The sequence below is a fragment of the Periophthalmus magnuspinnatus genome, chromosome 3, assembly GCF_009829125.3.
Source record: "Periophthalmus magnuspinnatus isolate fPerMag1 chromosome 3, fPerMag1.2.pri, whole genome shotgun sequence".
Taxonomy (NCBI): domain Eukaryota; kingdom Metazoa; phylum Chordata; class Actinopteri; order Gobiiformes; family Gobiidae; genus Periophthalmus; species Periophthalmus magnuspinnatus.
The window spans coordinates 36,330,162-36,347,308 of record NC_047128.1 but is presented as its reverse complement, the minus strand read 5'-3'; the positions used below and the strand labels follow the sequence as shown (position 1 = coordinate 36,347,308).

General features: G+C 41.0%; 1 protein-coding gene across 1 annotated transcript in view; it reads right to left on the bottom strand.

Annotated features, from left to right (window-relative positions):
• Positions 1 to 2,437: 2,437 nt before the first annotated feature.
• Positions 2,438 to 17,147, bottom strand: part of rasa3 (RAS p21 protein activator 3) — a 52,337-nt gene continuing 37,627 nt past the window's right edge. Inside the window, exons 8-24 of the mRNA XM_033990183.2 lie at positions 16,306 to 16,379; positions 15,614 to 15,718; positions 14,840 to 14,996; positions 14,511 to 14,659; positions 14,328 to 14,442; positions 14,170 to 14,244; positions 13,802 to 13,925; positions 12,775 to 12,881; positions 12,607 to 12,684; positions 12,439 to 12,516; positions 12,244 to 12,317; positions 8,386 to 8,492; positions 7,514 to 7,596; positions 7,202 to 7,410; positions 7,020 to 7,123; positions 6,260 to 6,443; positions 2,438 to 5,409 (exon numbers count right to left, since the gene is read on the bottom strand). Of these exons, the coding sequence (XP_033846074.1) occupies positions 5,334 to 5,409; positions 6,260 to 6,443; positions 7,020 to 7,123; positions 7,202 to 7,410; positions 7,514 to 7,596; positions 8,386 to 8,492; positions 12,244 to 12,317; positions 12,439 to 12,516; positions 12,607 to 12,684; positions 12,775 to 12,881; positions 13,802 to 13,925; positions 14,170 to 14,244; positions 14,328 to 14,442; positions 14,511 to 14,659; positions 14,840 to 14,996; positions 15,614 to 15,718; positions 16,306 to 16,379 (1,899 nt within the window). The 3' untranslated portion in view covers positions 2,438 to 5,333. The remainder of the gene's footprint in view (positions 5,410 to 6,259; positions 6,444 to 7,019; positions 7,124 to 7,201; positions 7,411 to 7,513; positions 7,597 to 8,385; positions 8,493 to 12,243; positions 12,318 to 12,438; positions 12,517 to 12,606; positions 12,685 to 12,774; positions 12,882 to 13,801; positions 13,926 to 14,169; positions 14,245 to 14,327; positions 14,443 to 14,510; positions 14,660 to 14,839; positions 14,997 to 15,613; positions 15,719 to 16,305; positions 16,380 to 17,147) is intronic.

Below are 17,147 nucleotides of genomic sequence, written 5' to 3'. Positions count from 1 at the left end.
CTGACCACAGAGTCCAGACCACAGAGTAAGACTGACCACAGAGTCCAGACCACAGAGTAAGACTGACCACAGAGTCCAGACCACAGAGTCCAGACTGACCACAGAGTCCAGACCACAGAGTAAGACTGACCACAGAGTCCAGACCACAGAGTCCAGACCACAGAGTAAGACTGACCACAGAGTCCAGACCACAGAGTAAGACTGACCACAGAGTCCAGACCACAGAGTCCAGACTGACCACAGAGTCCAGACCACAGAGTAAGACTGACCACAGAGTCCAGACCACAGAGTCCAGACTGACCACAGAGTAAGACTGACCACAGAGTCCAGACCACAGAGTCCAGACTGACCAGCACACACACTGCACACAGACTCTGGTGTGTAACATGTTTTTTCATGTGATGAAACAGGTGCCTCAGTGTGTGTGTGTGTGTGTGTGGGTGTGTGTGTGTGTGTGTGTGCACGTGAGATGTTGCTTTTCTACCAGGATTCAACAGAATTACTTAAAAAAAATAAACTCATGTAACAGGCCTGGGCAAAAATGATGGTTTCCTTAACTTAATATTTTATTGCACCTTTTGAGTCAAACGATTCCTGCACCGGTCAGTGAGACGTCTGCTCCTCCTTCGTCCTCAGGATCAAACTGCTCCAGGAGTCTCAGGTTTGCCTTTTCCAGACGACATGTTTCAGCTCCTCCCAAAGAGGATCCATAGGATTTAGGGTCATAGAGGTCACTTTAGAACAGTCCAGTGTTTCCAGTGGTCCTGTCCCTGACCGCTGTGCGACACTGCAGAGACGTGTCAGCCAAGACAGTCCAGGTCCAGCAGAGTGAGGTCAGCTGACACCTGAATATACTGAAGGACCAGGTTATTCCATCAGTGGATTTTTGGGCATATTCCAAGATGATGGTCAGGATCATCGAGCTCAAACTGTGACAGAGGATCAGGAGCAGAGACGTCATTTTCACACATGGATCGTCCACCACAGAGTCCAGACCTTAACCCCAGTGAGAATCTTTGTGCTGGAGAAGCTTTGAGCAGCGTCAGACTCGACCGTCATCAATGCAACAGGAGAAACATTAAAGCAACAACTGGATGGAAATAAATCTGTGACATTGTAGAATGTATACACACATATACACACACATATATACATCATATATATATATTGAACCATTTGATACTGAAAAAATAAAATAAAATGTAATTAAATATCAAATAAAAAATATATATAATTAAATAAACATCAAATGAATAAATTAAAATTAAATAAATATCACATTAAAACATTAAAATTAAATAAAATCAATAAATAATAATAAATTAATTGATCAGCAACATTAATAAATCAAAATGCAGACGTCAGGATTAATGCTGCAATGAGCTCGTTTTTCAGGGCACAGCTTTTTGAACCAGAGTTTAAAGATGAGACTTTAACTCTCAGCTCCTGCTCGATGTTTATCTGGACTTTACTTTTCAGGAGTTTGTGCGTCTCTTCACCTCCGTCTCTGTCTTTCTTTTCATCTGTTTAAATGTTTTCTCTATTGTCTCTTTATCAAAAGTGTCTCTTCACTGTGATCTGTTCTGTCTCCTGCTCTTTGCTGCGTACGTCCTGCCTACAGGACCTACAGTCTACAATTAGACCCCCCCGCCCCCCCCCGGCGTCGCACTGGGGGACGCGCCCCACTATTTGAGAACCACTGCATTAACTGAAGGGACCAACAGTTTTATCCATGTGTGTCGTCATGAGCTTTGGATCATGACCGAAAGGACAAGATCACGGGGACAAGCGTCCGGGCGCTCCCTCAGAGAGACGGGGCGCTCCCTCAGAGAGACGGGGAGGAGCTCAGTCACACAGGAGGAGCTCGGAGTAGAGCTGCTGCTCCTACACGTCGAGAGGAGCAGCTGAGGCTCAGGACGCCTCCTGGACGCCTCCCTGGGGAGGAGGCTCCGGGGGAGACCCAGGACACGCTGAAGGGACAATGTCTCTGTCCTGGGAACGCCTTGGGGTCCCATCAGAGGAGCTGGAGGAAGTGTCTGGGGTGGGGGAAGTCTGAGAGTCGCTGTTTCGACTGATGCCCCCGTGACCCAGAGAAGAACATGGACCATGACTCTGTTTATACAGTTAAACTGGACGGTCCATAAACCTCTGACCCTCAGTTTGTTTTTAAGACACAGTTTGTCTCAGGTTTTATGATTAAACACATTTCTCTCTAAACATTTCTCCACAGCCACAGAGAAAAAGAAACTGCAATAAAATAATGACTTTCAAGGTCCATGCAGATGTGTGTGTGTGTGTGTATATGTGTGTGTGTGGGTGTGTGGGGGTGTGTGTGTGTATATGTGTGTGGGTGGGGTGTGTGTGTGTGTGTGTGTATATGCAGATACACACACTCCATTGATAAAAAGACACAACAAAAGACGCAGACACAGGTTTTACATTAATATTTGTCTCTTTTAGATATTCAGGAAAAACACGTCACATTTTCATCTTTCATCCGACATTTTCTGTACATTTAAGAGGATTATTTTAATACTTTTAAAATATTTGTACAAAATACACTGTTCTCCCTTTATAACATGTTCTGCACATTATCAGTCCACAGACGTGAGCGTTTTTTGTAAAAGTGAATGGACATAGAGTTTATTCTATTATTGCATGCGTAAAAACAGTTATTGCATAAGTCGTGTCTCTGCTGGCGTCGGGTCGAGAGGAGGAGTTTATTACTGTAACTTTCGGTTAAACCAACGAACTGATGTGCTGGGAAGGATTATCTTAAATTATGTGAAATATGTGGCAAAAGATTAAAAACAGACGAGGAGCCCAAATGTATGCAACAACGGAGAGGAATATTTCAACTGTTAGACCTGGTTTAGTCCTGGTTTAGTCCTGGTTTAGTCCTGGTTTTGTCCTGATTTAGTCCTGGTTTAGTCCTGGTTTAGTCCTGGTTTAGTCCTGGTTTAGTCCTGGTTTAGTCCTGGTTTTGTCCTGGTTTAGTCCTGGTTTAGTCCTGGTTTAGTCCTGGTTTAGTCCTGCTTTAGTCCTGCTTTAGTCCTGCTTTAGTCCTGGTTTTGTCCTGGTTTTGTCCTGGTTTAGTCCTGGTTTAGTCCTGGTTTTGTCCTGGTTTTGTCCTGGTTTAGTCCTGGTTTAGTCCTGGTTTAGTGAGTCCGTCTTTAGTTCCAGTTTTTGTCACAAAGAGAAAGTGAAAACAACAAAATCAGCATAAATCTGCCTCATGAATAATAAAAACACATTTACCATAAAGTCTCCAGCTGCAGATACGTGTGGTACTTTTAAGACGTTTTTATAATTTTTCACTCCCTTCTCGCTCTAGTGCTCATCCTTATCCATCTTATGATTCAAATCTTAGTTTAAAACATTCAGACATGTTTTTTTTTGGTAAATCATGTCTTAAATTGCATAAATTAGTTTCATATTTGGGTGTTTTTACATTATTTTGTAACAGAGCTTTCAGCAGGAGTATGAATCATTTCGGGCTTATTTTTAATTATTGTGTGTTTTAAAGCTCAGCAAATGGAAAAAAGTTTAATGTTAAGTTACAAAGGCTTGAGTAGAGTGAGCGTCGTGGACAAACCGAAACTAAAAGAACTGAAACGGAAAGAGAAATGTGTTTTATAAAGAGAAAAACTGGCCACAACTTTAACAGGCGGTGGATGTTTGTACAGTTTAAGTGGTTCTGCCTGTAACACTGTGTCTGATCAATTGGCAAAGAAACTCAACGTGTCAAATACATGATCACACACACACACACACACACTCAAATACACGATTACACACACACACACTGCACACACACTTCACTCGTTCAGTCACGTGGCAACATCTGTATGACAAAAACATCATGACGACAATATATAGAGAAAATGCGACTGGAAAACAGTACGGGATTTGTGATATAAAAACATATCTAAACCATTACTGTCCATAAAAGAGGATTTCTTATAAAAGTGACGTGATGTCTGGCACTGTTCAGGACGTGATTTGCATCGGGAAAAATGTTCAAATGTGCACGACGGTTTGCAGTAAAAACAACTGGAACATGTTGAATAAAAGAGACGAACGGACGAGACTTTTACACGCACAGGTCGAGAGAGTGAACGTACAAAATGTGCATCACACCACACACAGATCAACGCAACAAACTAATCATAGATATATGTACCTTAATGATGAAGTCGGGGTTTGACCGGTTCAACACGGAGCTTTTCTGTGTTAAAATAAGGATAAAATGGGGGATTGTGCGGCAGCTGACAGGGCAAAAACACAACAACACATCAGTCACACAACATTATATAAGACTTCAAGACCACATCAGTGACGCTTTCATTGGATATCGGCCGACTTTAAAATGTGTACGATTACTAACTTTAAATATTAAAGAGCGGCATTAAAGTTTAAGAGATTCAGGGAAGAGCATCCAGCGTAAAACCTGCCAAATGACACAATCTAAAAACTCAATTCTCTGCAAATCCAGAGACACATTTTTAAAAATAAATAGAAGTTACACGTTGTTTTGACTTTAAGTACATTATAATATCATTTTTATCTTTGTCCGTTTGCCCAGAGGTTAAAAAAATGACATGTTTCTGGTCCACGATGCGTCTTAACCTGCACTGACCTGATAAAACTGAACTTTTAACTGTATTTTGAACTGGATGTGATTTGGCAAAACTGCAGATAAACAATAAAAGCATTCGCTGATTTGTGGCGTTAAAAATATATATTTAAAAGCATCACTTTACCCACTGTACCAGATACAAAGGGACAGTAATGAGGCTTTGAAATGTGGAGCTACAACATGTTTAAGCACAAAAACAACAAACGTGGAGAGTGTGAAATGCTTTGGGCTGTGGCTGGTCCCTTCATGTGCCCTCGACCCTCACAGCCTTCCTGAGGAGGTTACGAACAAAAACAAGAAAAATATATGGGCACAACACCTCCCAAAAATGGAAAAATACAGTCCATCTTTCTTAAATTTGGTCTGTCTGAAGCACAACGAATGAAATTACAACAAAAATCAGCTCAAAGTTCTGCTTGTTCGTCCAGGGATCTGGGGACAGTTAAAGTGCATCACTGTCAAACGTGTCCAGTGAATTTGTTTGGACGTTTAAACTTCATCTGGATTTCCACATCGGTTCTTCATCGCTCTGTTGAAATCCAAGTTTATCACGACATCGACGCGCCGCACCTTCGTTTAAAGCGCACAAAAGGACCTCACACACGGCTCCTCCTGTCCAGTCCGCTCACACGTCGTCAAACAGGCGTCAGGTGAGACAGAGGCGGAGCCAGAGGTCACAGGACGCGCTGCTGGTTTAGATGGAGTAGGTGGAGCTCTCAGACTGCTGTCGGATGTAGCACTGGAAACTCTTGTCTCCGATCGGATGCTCCCTGAAAACAGAACGACAGGTCGACGTGAGGATCAGGGAAAGATAATAAAGTAAAGATCGTTTACATGAGACGGTTTAAGAAGAGAAAGAGAATATTTTAAATTATTGTGTCATAGTAACGGCTTAAAACAATATATTATTATGATTATTATTGTTATTATTATTATGTACAGTGACAAAGTACTGTAACTTAAGTAAAAGTATCACATGAAAAAATCTACTAAGCAAAAGTATTACAAGTTTAAAAATGTGCTTAAAGAGTAAACAGTAAAAGTATTTTGAGTCTGAGGTGTATTAAATCTTCTAATGTTGTGATTTTGATGCTTTCCTTGTGTTTTTATTTGTATATTTTTTGCTCGAATTCAAAGTTTTAAAAATAAACCCGCAGCTTTTTCAGCAGCTCTCGCACGATCATCAAAAATACTTTTACTTTTCCAGTTCAAAATGTAGTGGAGTAGAAAGTACAGATACTGCTCTCAGATGTATAAGTCAAAGTAAAAAGTACACACTGTAAAATGTACTAAAGTAAAGTACAGATACATACAGTTTTACTACTTGTTAAAGTTCTGCCACAGCTGAAAAAATACAGCAAAATTAAACAGAACAACAGTGAATTTATTCTGCATCAAATGTTTATGTAAAATGTAAAATGTAAAATGTAAAATGTAAAATGTTTATGTAAAATGTAAAATGTGAGGTCGACTCGTGCTGCTCTGGATTTTAAACACACAATGTTTCACAGTGTGGCATTAGAGCTACATGATAAAGTGATAAATGTTTGGACAAAGCTGCGATCGACTCTGATTAAACACGATTCCACTTTAAACGTCTCAGAGTGTGCGTCCACTCACTGACTGCCGATCTTGGTCTTCTTGAACTTGTCTCGTTTGTACTTGGTGTGCTGCTGCTCCAGCGTCTGCACGGCCGAAACGATCAGCTTCAGAGTTTTATATGTTTCCTGAGGATCGTCGATGACAAAGCTCGAGTATTCCTCCTGCTCAGGGCCGTCGTACACGGACTTACTGCCGCACGCCTCTGAAACAAGAACAACAGAGACGACACGGAGATATAATAAGATCAAGTGTTAAAGATTTGAAGTTTTCCAAGAGTTTGTGGAGATAACTGGGTCGGATCATCTCTAAAACGACAGATCTGTGGAGACGTCAGTGTGATTCAAAAAGAAACGAGCAGTGAAGGAAACATCAGCGACTGTGTCTGTTAAAGCTCCGTATGACACAACATGGACTCTGAGCTTTAATCCATGTTCTAACACTGTTACCTCCTTAAAAACAGACCTGGAGTTGTGTTTCATTTCATCTCCAAAGCTCAAAACGCTCTGTTCCACCCTGTGATGTCACGAAGTGGCAGTTTTCAAGTGAACTCCTCCTTTTACCTTTAGTTCAGTCGAGATAAGAGACAACTCCAGGACTGAAATGATCCAAATGATTCTAGAAATGAAGGTGTGTGGAGTTTAAAAACACAGTGGAGCACTTCCTGTATCACCACACGATGACATCACAAGGTGGAACAGAGTGTTTTCAGTTTGAAATGTGCAGGTTTTGTGTGTTAAACATGTTCCTGACTCTATATTATTAAATAAGACTTCCTGACCTTGCATATTGACCAGTTTGTTCATGTACGTGCTGAACAGGGAGTAGATCCTCTCAGTTTCTCGATCTCCATCAACGTCCAGCTGTATGTTTGCAGGAAGCCCTCTGGAAAAGAACCAAACAAAACATCAGTATAAGAAACTCAGTGGACAGAGGACAGAGGACAGAGGACAGAGGACACACCCGGTGCAGGGCGTGCATCCCGGGGCCGTGTCAGCCGACAGTTTGCAGCAGAGCCAGTGTCCGTTGAGGTAAGCCGAGGGGTGGTAGGTGCTGAGGCGTTTTCGGTTACACTGGCTCACTTTGGTCAGAATATCAATCCAGTCTCGAGCCTCCACACAGTTGTTGGCCTGGATGTACAGCGCCCTCTCTGGCTGGATGACCTGGAACATCTACAACGGGAAAAACATTCAAGATGAATTTTGGGAAAAGTCGTTTTTATTGGAAGTTGAAAATCCCAAAGGTCTGACAAAAGCGGCTGTGTGTGGGCCTCACATTTTTCATTTTAAAAGACTCCTCCTCCAGACGCTCCACTGCCAGGATGTTCTCTATGGGAATGCTGCACAGGGCGCCCTCTCCTGGAAGAGAAGAGGAGCGCAGTCAAACCACCAGCACGAAGAGGAATAACAATAATATTCACTTTTATTTAGTATTTCACATGATTTTAATACATAATGAAAAGGAGCTGTCTTTTTTACTGTGTTTTTGTTTAGTTTTTAAGTAAATAAAATGAATAAGATAAGATAATCAAGTCCAGATACAGAAAAAACTATGAAATACAACAACCACAAAAAGACTGATGTGGCAAAATCCAAAATATAAATATGAATATGAAGAATAAACTATATGAAAACCACTTTTTTGTGTATTTTCAAATTTTGTCAATTTACTTTTTACATTTTTTGTGCCTTACTTTTTATAACTCAATTGCAAAACGTCTGATTTATTTATTTGTTTGGGATTTTTGTTTCTTCTTTCACAGTACATTCTTTCTGGATTAACTCATCTTCTGGAGACGTGTTACGCTCAGTCTAAAGTCATATATGAGTCTGCAGCTCTGCACCGGCGTCTCCAGTGTGGGAAATGTTTCTCGTGTGTTTCTCGTGACGGTGGAGGAGATGCAGCAGAATTATTGCGTGTTCAGTAACAGGATCTGCAGCACATGTGAGACGCAGAGCTGAGCCAAGTGAACGTTCAGCACTTTCCCCTATTGTTTCTCACACTCCTCCTCCACAGAAACACCGCAGTGCATTAAACACAGCTCCATCAGACTCTGTAAAACCTTTCCCATGACACTGTGGACGCACCTTTGGTTTTGTGGACGCACCTTTGGTTTTGTGGACGCACCTTTGGTTTTGTGGACGCACCTTTGGTTTTGTGGTAGGTGAACTCGTGGTTTGTGAGACGAAACCATCTCTTCTTGAAGTTCTTCATACCAAAACGATTTCTACCCTGGGCTCGTTTTATCATAAACCTGCAGAGAAATTGGACAGAAAAACGTGTTAAAATGATCTGATTCTGACAGAGATGCACCGATCTCAGTCTGATTTGGGGGGAAATCATTTAGAATATTGTGTAAGGACAAAAATTAAGAAAATATAACGACTAGTTCCTGGTCACGTTTGACTCTGAAGAGGTGATAATGTGGTTTATGCAAAGGTCTGGTGTTAGCGTGTTAGTGTGTTAGCATGTTAGCGTTTCCATTCAAGTGTCATATTGTGAAAATTCTTGGATTGGTGCATCACTAGTTTTTAAAAGATTAAGTTAAAAATGTCGCCGGCATTTTTTATAAACTAAACAATTTATGTCCAAGTGCAACAAGTGTCCAACCCCCAAAACTGAACCTGTGCAAGCTTTGATTTGCATGCTCTGTCCCTCTGTCCCTCTGTCTCTGTCCCACAGTAGAGGACCATGCTCTGTCTCTGTCCGTCTCTCGTCTCTCTGTACAGTCTCATAGTCACACTCTATGAGTTTATTGATTATTTGGACATAGTTTTTCCAGTGACCCACAGATCGTGTCCAGATCGTTGTGTCTTCTGGTTCATATCAAAGTTTAAAATATCGTTTGGTTCAGTTCATGTGAAACCAAAAGCAGCACCATCACCAAAGAACTAAAGAAGAACTGAAACATAAATCCACCATGACGTGTAGGACGTCTGCTGATAAAGGACAGAATATGAAACACGACGGTTTGTCTGAGGAAAATAACCACAAGGAGAAACTGTTTCTGGAAAATCACATGGGACAAAATGGACCAGGGTCTAGACACCAAATGATACACCTGAGCACACCTCATATACATTTATATATTTATATATTTATATATATGCACCTGTAACTTTATGAGAGTCTAAATGAAGCTTCACTAAATATGATTCAATATGGTGGAATATTCAGACAGAAAACCCTAAAATACTGTTATGATGCTAATTTAATCTCAATAATTCAGAATTCCACCTTCATTTAAATAGTTTGAAAAGAAAACTTAAAATTTGGGAAAAAAACAAGCTCTGCAAAAACAAACCTTTCTGGACATTTACGACGTCAGATGAACATGTTTAATGTGTCGCCTTCAAAACACTCACCAGATTATATCATTATATGATAAAGATTATATAATTATATGATAAAGATTATATAATTATCTTATAAAACACAGTCACCTGCACAAAACGTTTATCAGTTTTTCTTTTGGGTCAAATAAACATAATGAACAGATTTTTTAAACAATATCTAACAATATATTATTAAAACAATATCACCCCAACTGGAACTATTACACCAAGTGTTTCTACGTCTAACAGCAAGAGTGAGCACTTTACTTTACACCAGAGTAACTTTACACCAGAGTAACTTTACACTGGAGTAACTTTACACCAGAGTAACTTTACACTAGAGTAACTTTACACTGGAGTAACTTTACACCAGAGTAACTTTACACCAGAGTAACTTTACACTAGAGTAACTTTACACTGGAGTAACTTTACACCAGAGTAACTTTACACCAGAGTAACTTTACACTAGAGTAACTTTACACTGGAGTAACTTTACACCGGAGTAACGTTACACCTGAGTAACTTTACACTAGAGTAACTTTACACTAGAGTAACTTTACACTAGAGTAACTTTACACTAGAGTAACTTTACACTAGAGTAACTTTACACTGGAGTAACGTTACACCTGAGTAACTTTACACCAGAGTAACTTTACACTAGAGTAACTTTACACTGGAGTAACTTTACACTGGAGTAACTTTACACCAGAGTAACTTTACACCAGAGTAACTTTACACTAGAGTAACTTTACACTAGAGTAACTTTACACTGGAGTAACTTTACACCAGAGTAACTTTACACCAGAGTAACTTTACACTAGAGTAACATTACACCAGAGTAACTTTACACCAGAGTAACTTTACACTAGAGTAACTTTACACCGGAGTAACTTTACACCAGAGTAACTTTACACTAGAGTAACTGTGACTCTGTGACTCTGTGTCTCTCTGACTCTGTGACGACTCGTGTCGTCTAAAAGCAGCTGGAGTATTTTATACTATCAGATATCAGGTAGGAAGTATTTTACTTTTACTCCTTTTCCAACAGTTCCAGTGTTTCTCAAACTGCGGTTCTGGAGGTTTAAAGCTCGAGTGTTTAATCCAGAGACAAAGATACTGGTGTTTTGTTCTTTGGGGTAATCAATATTTAGAACTATTTTATCCATTTTACAAAAGTTTAGTGTAAGTTTTCAGTTCAGTAAGTTTAGGCCTGTCACACATTTTTAAGTATGAAATATTTCTGAAGAAAGTATAGATGATAAACAATAATACTGAACCCCCCAAAAACTATTTGAAAAGTGTAAAAATAATAATGATGAGGTGCAAACATAACCAGCTGAGTAACACTTTAGTATTAGTTTGTATCTATAACTCGTCATAGAAGTGATTTATTCAACTCCCTGCAGCTCGAATCTTTTCTCAGTGAAGAAAAAAATTACAAAATATCCCCAAAAATGCACAGAAATTGCAAATAGTATAAATGAAGCCGCAGCCATCGCACACGGAGCGATAAAAGGACATGGTTTTTACAGTGACCGTCAGATTTTGAGAACCACTGCCCTAAACTACAATAAATAAATAAATACTGCATAATATAAAACCTTTAGGATGTACACGGTGGTAAAGTAAAGTGCTGCGGCGTCTAACAGCGGCTCCGTGATGAGGTCAGAGGTCAGGGGTCAGAGGGACACACAGGGGGGACACGGGGCAAAGCTCCAAACACAGACGCTCTTACCTGCCCTTTGTGCTGTGCTTTGACCCCTTCCCATCAACCCTCTTTATAGTGAGTTTTACACTCCTTTAGGACGACAGCATTAACACAAGAAGGAGGAGGTGACGAAACGACAAAACACGCTCCTGACAGAGGCTGAGGTTAGCGCAGAATGTGCCTCATACACTTAGAACAACAGTGTTTTAAAATGCATTTATCTGTTGATTTTACTTTATTTATGTTTATTTCATTCATAAAATATAAAAAGAGACACAAGAGATGAGTGAAAAGGAGCAGAAAGAAGCGGAATCTTATAGTTTCTGTCCTCTTTTCCAGAAAATACTCACTACAAACACTGATCCTGACACTTTAAACCAATTTACATAACATTTACAAATATTCTCTACATAAAATGAGTACAGGTAAAATAAAAACTATTAATAATTATGCTAAATAATGTTAATTCACTCTGGTTTGTCACAATATTATAACATAAATTGAGTTACTGCAGTTTTGGTGTTATTTCTTATAAACATTAAACTACTGAAGCTGCAAGATACAAAAATTTAAATATTATTAAATGTGCAAATGTGGAAAAGGCTAAAGTTCGACCACATGACCTGAATGACACGTGTTTTATATAAAAAGCATTGATTTGCAGGTTTATTTCATCTTTTAAAGGTCAGATTTATGTTTTTATGTCGTTTCCTCGTCACACACAGACCTGGAGTTGTGTTTTATTTCATTCACACACGTTTAACACACAAACGCTGCAGATTTAGGTTGAGTTCTTCTCTCAAACAGACTAAAAATAAAGGGTTAAACGAGTGTGAATGAAACAAAACAGGTCCAGGTCTGTTTGTGATGAGGAAACGTCATTATAACATGGATTAAACCTGATTGTGTGGGTTTTTTTTTTAAAGAAATATTGTTATTTAACTGTAAAACTGTGAGCTTACCCCTCTTTTAGCATGATGGGCGTTTCAATGCTCTTCTGGTCCCACTTTCCTGACGTCGAGATAAGATCTAAGAACTTTAAGAAAAAAAACAAACAGAAGGAACATTTTACTACCGGTTTGACATCGTTCACATATTTTAAAACCACAGCGACACAAGCCTCTTTTGTTCAGTAGAAAAATCAAGCCAGGACTTACGTTTTTCACGGCGTCTGCATATTTCTGCTCATTAAAGTAATCGTAAAACGCCGCCATGTACGACTCTTTGAAATTGGCCTGAAAGAGAAGCCCAGTGAACAGCAGATGTTACAGACTGGACGTGAAAAAAAACATCAATCGTCACATTTTAGTATTTTTAAAACTCACAGATTTCGATTTGGCGAGACTTCCGAGGGTCTGGATGGTTTTGGAGATCAGAGTGAGGGTTCGGGAAGTGGCAGGGTCCTAAACACAAAGCAGAGGATAAGAAAACTGTAAGATCCGTCGCTCAGTTTAGATTATTTTGACTAAAGCCGAGGTGGAGGTTTAACTCACGGGATGATGCGGCCGCAGCTGGAACAGGTTTGGAGAGAGAATGGCTGGTGCAAAGAAACGGAGGAAGATAAAACTGCTCACGGCGGTGTATCGGACGTCCTGGTCGACTGAAACAAAAAGGAAAGTTATTACACACTTGGTTCAGTTTTCACATGAAGAAACTGTGGACAAACTGATTTTTACGACGTTAAAGCTCGACAAACTAACAGCAGGAACGGTGAATAAAACGGTCACATTTTTATATAAAACGCTTTTCCACCTTCAAGGCTCAAAGCTTTTTACATCTAGAACCACTCACACTCACACACACAGGGGCGAGGTGCGTTAAGTGTCTTGCCCAAGGACATAACAACAGTATTCACCTGTGGGTCACTGGATCTGACTGCTCTACCCATAATGTTTTATGTCAAGAGCGGGATTTGAACCGCAAACCTTTTAGTTTTCCCGTGGGCAAACAGTCCACAAACTGAGCCACTGTCTGGACTTTATCTGACCTTTGACTTTCACTTTTCATTTTTTCCGTTTCACACAAAATAAAACTAGTGGCAAACCTATTTTTGCAAATTATAAATATCCAATAAAATCATTTAACACATTTTTTTGGTCTAAAAAATAATGGTAAAAAAATAAATAAATAAAGGATAATTTATGTCTGATTGTTTCCTGCACTAGTCCAGAGCTAAACCAAATCACACTCGTTTTATTATTTTTAAAAACTGCATTTTACTGTTAAATAATGACGTGTCTGTAGTACCACACACTGTCCAACAGGGGGCAGCGGTGCACATGCAGTGACATCCTCAGTGCATCATCCGCGCACAGAACGAGCTGCTGCCTGCGGGGCTTAAGTGGTTTCAGGTCTGACACAAATAGCTGAGCACAAAAAGCTTTTCAGAGATCCTGTGAGCGGAGAAAAGCGGCGTCCTTGGGCTGCGTGCACATCCTGTACGTTTCTTTCTTCCCGCTTCCTGTCCATTATGAACTACGGCTGATGACTCCTTCAGCTTCCAATCTTTTGTGGCGTTACCTTGAAAACGCGTGGCGGCCGATTCCCTCAGAGAAAAGAAGATGTCGCACATGACGGTGGGACAGCGGACGCCCGAGGTGGTGATGACGTTAAAGATTCGGTCCACGTACTGACGGAGGTTTTCCTAAAAGACAAAAACGTGGTTAGAAACAGATAAAAAAATGAAAATATGATGTTTTTATTATTATATTAGAAGTAAAAGTCGTTATAAACCACACGACACAACGGATTTACTCAGTTTTTTTACACAGTCTACACTTTAAACTCACAGATTGTTCATTTATCCATGTGTTTTTATCCACCTCTCCACAGATCTGACCTGTAACTTCACCTCGTCCAATCATAAAACAAAACCCCACATGCCTTACCCTGTTGGTGTCCAAATTCTCGGATTCTTTCAGCTTGACCGGGTCAATTTCACAAGCTTTATGGTCCGTACAGATCTGCAGATCGGGAAAAAATATATCGTAAATTATCAAAAACGTTTCCACAGACATCGGACATAAATTAAACGACGATCCCGTACCTCGTCGATGATCGGTTTGAGCGTGACTTGGAGATAGTGCATTCCTGCGAGCTTCATGGTTTCGTCGATGCACTTGGACGTCAGTGAATTTCCTCGGAAAATTGTGTTAGGATCCCTGCGCGAGGAAGAACGTCAGAGCGTAAACGGATTATAACGAATGAAAGAATGAATGGAGTCGCTCACTGTGTCCTGTTCACTTCTGCGTGGGCGATGGCGCTGATAAAAGGCACGATTTTGCCGTAGTGAAGGAAGAGACGCACCAACGGGATGGCGGCTTCTTGTTTTTCTCGGCAAACCTCCCCCAGGACGTGAGCCGTGGACGCCGACACGGGCTGAAACGAGGAAGAACGACGTGAAGTTTGGATGAAACTGGACGTAGAAGCGAAGACGTTTGGCCGCTCGTCCAAGCCGCGGCTTGGACGAGCAGCCAAACGTCTTCGCTTCTACGTCGTTTTGTTTGGCGGTTTCACGTTTCACGCCGTTTACGTGGAACATCCCGTCGCGTCACTGACCTCCACGTTGGCGGAGTGCAGCAGCAGGTCTCGGAGCGGCGTGTAGTGCTCCGACGGAAAAACGTGGTCTTCAGTGTAAACGATGTTCAGACGCAGTGATCCCAGCTCCTCCACCTTCACAGACTTACCACCGTTCTCCCTGGGCAGCAAGAAGTACCTGCGGAACAACGACGGAACGTGAGAGAACGGGAAGGAAGGTGAGGGAATGTGAAGGAAGGTGAGGGAACGTGAGAGAACGTGAGTGAACAGGACATAAGAGAACATGAGAGAATGTGAGGGAAGGTGAAAGAACAGAACATAAGAGAATTGAGGGAATGTGAGAGAACGTGAGAACAGAACATAAGAGAATGTGAGAGAATATGAGAGAATGTGACAGAGTATGAGAGAACAGAACATGAGCGAATGTGAGAGAACATAAGAGAATGTGAAAGAACATGAGATAAGGTGAGAGAGCAGAACATAAGAGAATGTGAGAAAACCATGAGAGAGCGTGACAGAATATGACAGAGCGTGAGAGAATAGAACATAAGACAACGTGAGAGAACAGAACGTAAGAGAAGACGAGAGAGAACCTATGAGAACGTGAGAGAACAAGACAGAGCATGACATAAGAGAACAGAACATAATCGAACGACAGAATCTGAGCTCTATGTGTCAGACCTGTGTGTGTCAGTGTGTGTATCAGACCTGTGTGTGTGTGTCAGACCTGTGTGTGTCAGACCTGTGTGTATCAGTGTGTGTATCAGACCTGTGTGTAAATCTCCTGTCACTCACCAGGCGTCGTGGACTCCGGCTTGTCCCAGGACTCTGAGGGGAACACGGACTCCTCCAAGAAACTCATCCCCAAACTTGAGGTTACTGGCGTTCCACAAATCCACCCTGAACACACAACAACAACACACTCGACATCAACACAAACACAACAACAACACACTCGACATCAACACAAACAGAGCAACAACACACTCGACATCAACACAAACACAACAACACACTCGACATGAACACAAACAGAACAACAACACACTCGACATCAACACAAACAGAACAACAACACACTCGACATCAACACAAACAGAACAACAACACAAACAGAACAACAACACACTCGACATCAACACAAACAGAACAACAACACACTCGACATCAACACAAACACAACAACAACACACTCGACATCAACACAAACAGAACAACAACACACTCGACATCAACACAAACACAACAACAACACACTCGACATCAACACACTCGACACGAACACACTCGACATAAACACACTCGACATGAACACACTCGACATGAACACACTCGACATAAACACACTCGACATGAACACGCTTGATACGAACACGCTCGACACACACACACACTCGACACACACACACTCGACACACACACACTCGACACACACACACTCGACATAAACACACTGTCCCGTTTTTATCTGTGTTTTCTTTTCCCACCTTAAAGCTAATTTATCCACATCTTCTTCTTCTACATCAAAATGCCTCTTTGTGTGACTCAACGGCCGCGTCACCTGGAGAAACAAACAAAAAACTGTATTTGTGCGAGTTTTGGCAAAAGGGAACGAGGAGAAGATTCCACAGCGATTGGATTAAAATCACATGAGTCTCTGAGTTGAAACGAGTGGGTCATTTAAGTTGATTTGATGTGATGTTCATCATGGATTTGCCATTAGGAAGTTCTTTTAATTCAAGGAAATAGTGACATTTGAATGAGACACGGGGCCTGATCGGTCGCGTGTGGATCCTGCAGAAGAACATGAAGAACATGAAGAACATGAAGAACATGAAGAACATGAAGCTGTTTATGTGGCTCAGGGAATAAGATGTTTTTGTTCAATAGAAATCAATGGGTGGGATTGTTTGGTGGTTTGTCTGAATCAATCATACTCTTGTCCTGCGTCTTCTGTGCCACAGCGAGAGGGAGGGGGAGACGGGGTGAGACGAGAGGAGGGAACGAGGCGAAAAATGTCACCACAGAGAAAGAGACAGTCCGGGGTGAACGGGGGCATGTGTATGAAAGGCTAGGGCTGAAACATGAATCCTGATCAAATCGAAATTAGCAAAGACGGCGATTTTCACGTGACATAACGTCCTCCGCAGAGACAATAGCGGCGTGAAAAACCTGCTAACTCTGCGGTTTAGATCAGTACGAGCTTGTTCTAAATACTTCCGACTCTTGGATTAGTTTCGTTTGCCTGTTTTTTTCCCGCCTTGACTTTTTTGTCGCTTCTTCTGCACGTGTTTAAAATGTGAACTTTGAACAAAATCCTTTTATTAAA